This window comes from Prosopis cineraria, unplaced genomic scaffold (assembly GCF_029017545.1).
Source record: "Prosopis cineraria cultivar Desert tree isolate PC_DT_omini unplaced genomic scaffold, ASM2901754v1 PC4, whole genome shotgun sequence".
Lineage (NCBI taxonomy): Eukaryota > Viridiplantae > Streptophyta > Magnoliopsida > Fabales > Fabaceae > Prosopis > Prosopis cineraria.
Genome location: NW_026555335.1, coordinates 38913311 through 38924168, shown reverse-complemented (window position 1 = coordinate 38924168; position 10858 = coordinate 38913311). Strand labels below are relative to the sequence as shown.

At 31.9% G+C, this 10858-nt stretch overlaps 1 protein-coding gene across 1 annotated transcript; it reads right to left on the bottom strand.

Annotated features, from left to right (window-relative positions):
* Positions 1–767: 767 nt before the first annotated feature.
* Positions 768–3187, bottom strand: LOC129309597 (squamosa promoter-binding-like protein 13A). Its single transcript, XM_054951224.1, is given in 4 exon segments — positions 768–1345; positions 2172–2305; positions 2740–3043; positions 3046–3187. Coding segments are annotated over 4 exon segments (1005 nt in total). The 5' UTR covers positions 3179–3187; the 3' UTR covers positions 768–911.
* Positions 3188–10858: the final 7671 nt, after the last annotated feature.

Genomic DNA, 10858 nt, shown 5'->3' with positions numbered 1-10858 from the left:
AATACAAATGTAAAAAAAAAAAAAGGTATTCTGCAATAAATGCTAAAAAACAACAAAAAATGAGAGACTCCATCGAACAAAATACTCGATTTAATTTTTTTAAATATATTTGTACTAACCAAAAATATAAAGTACTAAATCAAAATAGACAATGCTGCAAAATTCATTTAAATTAAATCTTACACTGTTATCGGTTTGATTTTAAATAATAACAAAAAAATATTTCAGTGAAGTGAACCGATGAAACTCTACTTTTAGTTACATCAATCAATCTTATATGAGTCATTTGCAATTATTTTATGGAAATCAGAGGAACTCATTTAAATTAAATCTTACGCCGTTATCAGTCTGATTTTAAATAATAACAAAAAAAATATTTCAGTGAAGTGATAAGTGATGCAAAAACAAAAAAATTGAATTACAACATAAATTTTTTAAAAGACAATCAATATACAACATTGAGTACTAAACTCACAACACCTAAAACTGCATTTAAGTAACTATTTTGCTTAGGACAAATCAGATCATCACACTTTTTTATATTTTTGACATACGATACACGGACGCAGATATAACCACGGAATCTATATGCTTCCAATTTTGGTTTGTTCATTAATTCTCCTCTTCATTCAAACGAAAAAGCAACAATCAAATAGTCCGTGAAGTTCTACAGAATTTTGGAGATACAAGATGAATTAATAATCCTCGCGATTCTATTATTCCCAATGAAAAGAAACGGTGGAGGTGGGGAGGGGTCTCATTCATGTTATACATGGTCGGACAATGGTGACCCAAGACCGGGTCCATCGCCTCCAGGCTATGATCGTGCAGGCTCAGTCCCAAGGGTTGGTTCTGCTGCTGCTGCAGAATCGACATGGCTTGTTGATGCTGATGAGACTGCACCACTTGGCTCAAACCATTCCCACTTGTGTGCCTCGTCTGTGGGGATGACAGAGAGAGAGAGCACAGTGAGAGTCATGGTGGTCCCCGCCGTAAAGTGGAGCTGCCGGCAATGGTGTGGGTCTCAGAAACGTTGGACACACAGAAGCAGGTGGTGGTAGAGCTTGCTGATTGTTACTCTGGTTGTTCTCCATTGATGCTGAGTTGTCACCTTGCAAGCAAGCTAGCTGCTGCTTGTTAGTATTAATGCTGTTATCATTATTACTTGCTTCTGAATAGGACGACGATGAAGATCCCAGAAAGAGGTCCTGTTTATGATCAATTAAGTGATGGAGTTGATGATGAGGGTTGTGGTGGAGCCTAACTTCTGCGTTCCAAGCAGCAGGGTGAGCCATAGCAGTGGAAGGATACACGTGGGAGCTTGAGAAGGGCAACAAGTGAGTTCCTGAAAAGTCCCCGTCATTTTTTAAACTGTCACTTTCTTCTGCAATCCATAACTTCTTTAATATATTTCCATCATGTGTCAAATTGTTCTAAGTTTTATTTTTTCTCTCACTTGAAAATCAATTTTTTTTGGTCTGGTGTGACATTTAGGCCCATTCATCAATCATCACACTTGGATACAGACAAAATCAAGAAAATAATAAACACATGAACCCAGGTTCTCAGATGTCTCTCTCAAAACTCGGCTGAAGTTCGGCAGAGCAATGGACACATCAGGCTCCTAAATACACACCCTTCATTTTCTTCCCAAATGAAGAAAATCTAGACCCATTTCTCAGGAATATCAGTATAAAATATGAAAAGGGTAAGGAACTATACTGGTAACAAGTTGTGAATAGCGTAGTTCAGAAACAGTCTCTAATGCAACGTATCAGCAACTTCCACTAAGTTAGGGTTTTTTTTTTAAATAAAAAAATGGGTTTTAAAACAAGTAATTAATGGTAAAATTAGGAAATGAGGAAGAAATTCCTTCCAGGCTGGCGGCAAGAAATGATCTTTTAAACCTGGCAGCTACACTTGAGACAAGGAGTTTAGAACATGTGAGTACTTGTTACTGAGTGGCCACTAGATTGCCATGAGGGGTGAACATCAGTGGACCAAATGTCCAAATCAAGGATGTTGGTAGCGCATTGAGAGAGCCAGAATGCGTAGTTCTCAGGGGAAATTCTTGCTACTAAGATTTCTGTATCTATGTGGGGATCTTTGGCCAAGCATGCTCCAAATCAAGCCATATATGGGTCCACACACATATAATGCACAAAGCTAACCTTGGTAATTCGACAAAAAGCTTCCAGATCTCCCAACCCCTTCTGCCTGCGGCTTCCTCCTCCGTCGGTTGTGTCCATCTAAACGCTTCCTGCAACTCCTTTTCCCTTCATCAAATTCCTCCAGCGAATGAAACCTTCACACACACATTACCCCATGTAAGGAACATATATAACACATCGTCATAACCATTTTCCGCGGATTTTAAGGGATAACAAGAGGTGTTCTCTAATGTTTTTCGTTAGCAAACACTTGTCAGCAAGAGCGAGGAGGTAGATCTGCTTTCAGCAGTCTAAATCAAGTGGAAAGGACTGTGAATTGTTTGAGAGTAAAATAGCAGGATTCCTCTTGAGAAATGATTCCAGTTATGATAATAAAGATTCTTATGGTAGGACAAAAGCAAAAGAAAGTACTTAGCTAGGGTGCTTTATTTCCTGGAGGATTAATCTGAAGGCGTGTATGAGACAGAAAGTGTGTTAGTGAAGCTACAAATGAACTAAAGAGTACAAGTTCAAAGGAATCAATAATTTTGTGTAACAAACTTAAAGCATAGTAGATATCATACGGCACCTGCTACACTGTTGACAGAACCTTTGCTTGTGGCCGCCAATTGTGACCACTGGGGTCTTGGAATGGAGTTCGCAGACCTTGTGGCGCCTGTGATAGTCCCTGCAATTACTGAGATCTGAATTGCACCCATCCACAAGGCATGACACTGGTTGGGTTCCATTGTTAATTGCTCGAGCTCTCTTAGATGATCCTGAGGAAGACGATGAAGATGATGTCATCACTTTGGAGACTCCCCCAACATCTTTCCACTTGGCCACTGCTGGTTCATTACTACTACTAGAATTCCCCACCTGACCAAGCTTCAATCCACAGAAAATTCCCCTTTGCTTCTATCACTTCGAAATCTGCTGGACCCATCAATTGTTTCTATGCTAGGCAAGCCTGTTGCTTCGTCTAATTCAGCCAAATCCCATGAAGCTGCTTTCATATTCCAGTCCATAACGCTCCTCTATGAACTTCCCAGATGCATGAAAGCCAGAGAATATCAAGCAATGAAGAACGAAATCAACTAGTAAAACTCCAGTTAAGCAAGAACAGATAGTTAAAGAGAGAGGAGAAATTATGCAGAACACGGCATATGGTAAAAACTAGAAAGCCAAAAGAGCAGCTTTGGTTACACAACACATTGAACATCTGTGTGTCCGTACTCAGAAAAACAAGAAGAGAGAAATCTGCATTAATGAATGGCTTGCTGGAAAGTACCAAGCAGCGTGTGGTAGTAGCAGAGCTCCTAGAAAACTAGAAGCAACCCAAAAATGAGAAGGTCGCTAGCGAGATATAAAGAAGCAAGGAAAAGCAAAAGCATAAATAGTAATACAGAGAGGGAGAAGAGAGTACTTGCAGACAATCACAGCTTGTTAGTTTTTTCCCTTCACCACCTACTTGTTGCCTGACATTGATTCCGTTAGAGTACCGCCCAATAGAGTGGATAGTCAAAATGATAAATACTAATTTCTTGTCAACAAAGAGAGAAAGGGGATGAGATTGGACAGTGTGTTGTGAGGCAATCCCAAAAAAAAAAATAAAGAATAAATAAAAATCGAACCTGTTAGTCCTTTGGGAAGAAGGAATCGTGGGTTTGTGCAGACAAGAGGAATGGTCATCGAATTTGAGGCTTTGGGGAGAAAGAAAGACCATTGGACGTACTCTGTTTTGCAAGCTCAGATAAATATTATATTATATTTTTCTCGCTTCCTATATTTAGGGCTTCTCTCTCCCCTTTCCTGAGTATGTATCACAGCGGGTGGCCAAGGAATAGAAAGAAGGAAGATATAATAAGGACAGGCTGTTTGTAGCTTTCAACTTTTGCGAGTCAGGATGAAATGTTTAAATAAAATAAAAGGGAAAAAAAGTACAAGAATGGATGCTCAGCACAAGGCATGTGGCATTGTGTTTTTCACATTGCATGGCATGTCTTTTTCTTTCGCCAAATTTGCTTTTATTAATCATAATTGTAACGCTCATATAGTCATATTCAAACATTGTTTTTTAGTTTAAGCGCAGTGTTATAATTTTTTTGGGTAAAAATAGTGTTTATAATTTTAATTTTTGAGTGTTAAACTTGTTATTACATATTAACCTTTTCATTACCTAAGCCGGTAAATTAAAACTTTTTGGTATTTTTTTTATTTTTTATATGCGTGTTGTTTTTTGGTAAAGTAGTGCTTTTTTTTTCAACTTGTTATTTTTTAAGTTTTTTTTTAATAAAATGAAATGCCCTTATGATGGATGGAGTGTGATAGTTATAGCCTATTTTTGAGTAAATTTAATTAATATAAAATTGATAAAAAAATTTATTTGAATGAATCATATTCAAATATTGTCATACCTAATTAAAATATATTTATACATTCACAAGAACGAAAAATTGAGATCTTATATTTAAGTGATCAAATATAAATTGATTACGGATTGTTTATATGTAATTAAAAAATTGTTATCTGCAAGACATGAGTAGTAACCTAATGTCAACACTTGTAGTGACCTAATCTATAAGTAATCATTGAGTTATGCATCATTGCATCCCACTCTAGTTGTGTGTGTTTCTGTCTCCTTCCCATGGAAAGAGTTAGATTATGAGTAAATTATTTTTAAAAAATATGCAACTTACTCTAATCATAATGAACTTTTGAACAGAACTGAGCTTATCTTTGAAAAAAAAACACAAATAAAGAAGAAAAATATTTTCATCATGTTTGAAGACTGATCTGTGAGGCGAGGAAAGGAGAAACTAATTCCTAAATTGATAGAGAGGAGAAAATAAAACAGTGATTTGAGTGGTAACAACAACAGCAAGTTGATGTGGAATTTATGGAGGAGAGAGGGAATGTGTTAGCTGAAGGTGGAGCCCCACAAGACAACATGAGGTTCATTTGAAAGGGAGAGTGGGAAGCAAAAGACATCAAAATTTGAATGAGGAATCCAAATCTTGACGATGATGAGAGTGCGAGGAGGTCGATGATCATGAGTGTTGTGGTGGGCCTTGCCTTTCATTTTTAACTTGCATTCATTTTCTGCTCCCTCCTCCCAAAATGGCTAAGATTCCTCCCTACAAATTAGACGCAGCAGCAACAAGCAATTCGGATCTTTTCTTTTTATGCATCTTAATTTTATTTATAACTCAATTCTAAATATATTTTGCCGGGATCAAAAAAACTTCATAATTCATCAACTCTTTTCAAAATTTTAATTTCATCTTTATTAAATATAAAATATACATATTTAAATAATTATTTTTTCTTATTAACATTCAAGGGGGGGTAAAAAAAAGAAGCCTGTGATAAAAATTTTAATGACGTGCCTTTTAAAATTATACCAACAATATTCTTCCGAAATTAAGAGAAATTATTGAAGTATTTTTTTTTTGCCACTGTTAAAAATATTTTGTATACCAACTCAAGTTGATATGGGTGATATTGGGGTTTGTGGGAGGTTTAAACTTTAAATCGCAACACTTGTATATGTATGGCTCTGTTTGTGCCTTGTGGATAATATATGAATTCATAAAAATTTTAGATTGTAATATACAATGTAGGGAAACATATTAAATTTTTATTATGTTTTTTTTAAATAAAAGGAAAAGATGGAGGTACTAGATGATCGGGGTCCAGATATTAGATGGCTTGCCAAATGAAGGCAAGGCAAGAGTGAGATGATGCTTCCATGATGGTCATCCAATTTCATCATTCCATTGTCAGGGTTGATGGCCATGGGGTCCTCTTATGATCTCATCCGCTATTTACTCCTCTCTTCGCTCCATCTATTACTGCCTTCCTTTCCTTATGATTGTATCATTGGCATGTTACATTTTCACTTCTTCTTATTAAAAAAGAAAAAAAGAAAAAGAAAACAATTTAGTACCTATATGGTTTTTTTCCTCATCTTTTCATTTTTAAAAATTGTTTTGTAATGCAATTTTTTAAATTTTTAAAATAAAATAAATGAAAATCTGTTTTGGTTGTGTCAATTAAAATAATTTTTAAAATTAAAAAGGAATTGATAGTGATGATTATATATAGTTCATGTTGGTTATTAATAATAAAAATTGCTCAAGGTAGTTGTAATTTTAAATAATCAAATGTAGGTATTTTAAAAATAAAAAAAATAAAATGAAAACAACTAAGATTTTTTCACAATTTTTTTGTTTTTTTTAAATAAAAACAGTTTTAAAAAACAACTACATAAAAAACACTTATCAAAACAAATTTTTAAATTTTTGTTTGCAAAAATAAAAAACAAACAGTTCTCAATATGATGAGTTTTTTTTTCCCCTTCTCACCACGCACAAAAAGTCTTTCTATTGAAATACACCCAAGCTTGAGAGTTGAGACATGGGTACAAACTTGCATATTTCTCTCATTGAAATTTGAAACTAACTTCATTCCCATACTAAGAAGCTTATTCCTGTTCGCTGAATCCTATCTAGCTATAAGGTAGGCAATTTAACATGCCAAATTGAGCTCAACTCAAGATAGAACAATTTTTTTAGCAATCCAAATTATTTTATTTAATTGGCTAAATGGACCAACTCAGTCGACTTGGCCCAAGTTTCTAGCGCTATGATAAATACATACTCAACTGAAATAGTGTCATGGTGAAAATACAAACAAATAATACTAAATCTAGTTTGTTTTTAGTGTTTTTTTTTTTTTTTTTCTAATTACACAAGGAGAGTTTGAACTTTGACCACTACCACGTATCCATCCATCCGAGCTAGTCATAACGTTTCTGTGCATCAAGAAAAGATAGATGTATCGACCATGTAATAAAAGTTTTGTGTTATTAAACACGTTTTCAGTTACATATAAAGAATTAACAAATTAAATGCTTTGTATACTGTTAATTTTTTATTATATACTTATATATATTCATATTTAAAATAAAATATAAAATTTATAAAAAAGATACACTCTTTATACGTACGTTCCTTCCTCCGCTAGACATCATGAGACATTTTTTAAAGTGTTACATTTTAAATATAAGCTATTTTTATATTTTAGATACAATTAATAAGATTTTTTTTTTCAAAAACACTTTGAATGAGAAATATATTTAATAAATTTTATTAATTAAAGTACCCTATTAAATAAAAATACATATAAAAAAGCATATAATTTTAAAGATAATTAATTGATTTATTGAAAGATATAGGGTGTGTTTGGATTTTAATTGGAAAAAATTGATTAAGAAAAAAATTGATTATTAGAATGTGATGGTGTTTGGATAAATTTTCAAAAATTGATTATGATATTGATTTTTCAAATGGAACAAATTTTAGCTTATATCCAAATGGAGTTTTGGAACCAAATGGAGTTTGGGAAAATTGGGGTGTTTTTGGATAAAAAAATTTTCAAAACCATGTTTGAACCCAAAATTGATTCTAATGGGTATCCCATAATTATAATTCTATAAAATAGCTCATCATATTAAACTCATAGGCACACAGTAGTCAAACTAAGCCCATATCACAGGAGTAGAAATGAATAGCAAGTAGATGGGGACAAAAAATGTGAGAGTGAGCGGTGGGCGAGGGCCGAGGTGAAAAAGGGAGAGAAAGAGGGGGAAGTGAGGGGGGAGTAGGGAAGATAGGGGAGAGAGAGAGCACTATTGAACCTGCGGCTAGTCAGCTACCCATAAAGTCAGCGTGGCAGCCATAATTGGCAAACTCAGTCACCCTCTACTCTTCACTGTTCATCATCTGACACGTGTATCCTCCTCTCTCTTCTCTATCTCATTTTTTTAATAATAAAAAATATTTCTTTCATTTTAAATTATAAGATACTTTTAAATAAAATTTTATATTGATAAACTTAATTGAATACACTTAATAATTTTATATTTTTAAAATAAAAATATAAATTTTAAAAATATCAATCATTTAATACATTAAAAAGAGAATAGGCGAATAATTATAAAGAAATAAAAGATAATATTGAAATGGAAAAATTAATCTTTTAATCCTCAAACTTTTAAGTAACTTATAACTCAGTCCCTCAATTATGACTCGCTGTGACTCAATCCCTCAACTATAACTCGTCCATGACTCAGTCCCTCAACTTTTGAATCACTTACAAATTAGTCCTCTTAACTTTTGTTACTTTTTTTTTCATGTTAGCTTTATCTCACTATGAATAAGAAAGAAGAGGATATTTAAAATAATATATGAGCATTTTTTTATCCCTCTTATTTGATAAAAAAATTTAAAAAAAATTAAAAATAAGGATCGAGTTATAGGTAAATTAAAAGTTGAGAGATTGAGTTGCAGCAAGTTATAGTTGAGGGATTGAGTCGCAGCGAGTCATAGTTGGAGAACTGAGTTACAAGTGAATTAAAAGTTGAAGGACTAAAAGATTAATTTTTTCTATTGAAATTGATACATTTAATGAAATTTTAGTCTAATCAAAATATTTTTATATTTAAGATAAAAAAATATTTTAAAAATACTCTATAACTTAGGATAGAAGGAGTATAAAGTATTTTTTAAAAGAGTGAATATTCAAAAATTACAAAGCATTGTTAATGCTTTAAAGTGTGATTAATATTTTTTAAAGTTTTTATAATAAATAAATTATTTTATATTTTTTTAAATGAAGTAGTTGATTAAATAACTATAAATATAAAAAAAATAATGTTAATTTAAAAATAATTAATTACTTTATTAATGTAAAATTTAATTAAAAATATATTAAATTTTTAAATAAAGAGAGTAAATAGTTATATACTGCTTCCATTGCCTTGCCCCTATTGTAAGATAATTTTTAAAATATTTTTTGACCCTTAATATAAAACATATTATGGGAAATTAATTACATTATTTTAATATTATTCATATTTAAATTCTTTAATTATGAGATAAAATGTATGGAAGTTAAAAAAATTCATTTGAATAAAGATAATATTAAAAATTTATTTTTTTTAAAGTAAGTTAATCACCTAATCACTTTTCATTGATTTTGATAAGATAATTGAAAATATTTTATAGCAAGGATAGAAAGGAGCACGTGGCTTAAAAAAATGTTTTTGTATAATATGTACTCCCAATACGTTCTTTTAATTATTTTATTGAAATTAAAGAATAATAATTAATTCATTAAATATATCTTTAAATGAAATTTTTTTAAAACATTTTGTATAATCTATGCACATTAATCACCATTAAATCCTCATGATTATGTTTAAAAATATACTATTGAGACTAACGATGCAGTTAGATGAAACTTGAGGAATTACGAGAAACGAAAAACGGTATGGGGACTAAACAAAATTAACAGGGGTCAACAATTACATTTTTACTTCTTTCATGCAATAAATTTTATGAGCAGGTGCTTCTGAACAATTTTCCTTTATTCGTTTTAAAAATCTGTTTGCTTATTTTGCCAGTTTTTGCTCAATTTTCAAACAACTTCGATTTGATTCAATAAAAATTGCTTTGCAAAATCAATCAATCAATTATTTATAATACTTCGTCCTTTGTAAATTGTAATACACTTTTAAAAGAAATTTAAAATTCCAAAATATAAGATATTTTAGCAAAACTAATGTTTCATTAATTATGTTTTTTAAATATTACATTTTTTATTATATTCACTCTATTATATTCTTTTATAAATGGAACAGTAAATGAAGAATGTTTTTAAAAAATTATATTCTCTTTATCCCAAACTATAGGGCACTTTTGAAGTAATTTATCTGTTCTAAAATATAAAAAATTTTGAGTAAATTAATGTTTCATTAAATACATCAATTTTAATATTAACCTTTCTCTCTCTATAATTACTTTTTATCTATTTTCTTTTCAATGTATTAAATGATAAATATTTTTAAAAGTTTATATTTTTGTTTTGAAAAAATAAGATTGTTAAGTGTATTTTATGAGGTTTATTAGTATGTGAGATTTTATTTAAAAGTGTCTTATAATTTGGGACGGAGAGAGTATATTTTTATTTTTTAAAAAATAAATTATAAAATATATTTAATGAGTTTTATTAATATTTTTAATTTAATTTAAAAATATTTTATAATTTAAGATTGATTAGGGTAAAAATTTTAAGAAACAATGGCTAAAAGCAAAAAGAGTTTATAAAAATGAAATAATTGAAAGTATTAATGAATCAAGCGTGTTGGATGTGCAAGTAACGATGACACAGGCAGAGGAATTCCAAGTGCCGCAACAAAAACTGGACTCTCCGGTTCCGTAATTAAATAAGACTTGAAGGAAGTGCACTGGACTCTCCAGTTTCAACATATAAAGGAGGAGAGGAGTGGACCATGAACAGACACAGAGGTTGGCACGTGGGACCCCTCCCAGGTCTGTGATTCTTCCATTGTTGGTCGGATTGAGTTGGAGATGCTTGCAATCAGAATATGAAATTGAATTGGATGGAATAGGAGAGATGCTCGGAAATGGCAGTGCTCATGGGGAAGGACTGAGATGGTTGCTAGGCCACGCCCAGGAACAGGAAGCCAGGTCGCCACATGTGGTCCGTTACAATTACAATCCCATAGCCGCCGTTCGAATGTTTTGCCGGCATGTCCCTCTCCCTCTCACTCTCTTGCTTTCTTTCTTCCCCTTTCTTTCACCTCTCTGTATATGTATGTATCCTTCCCGTTCTGAATCTTT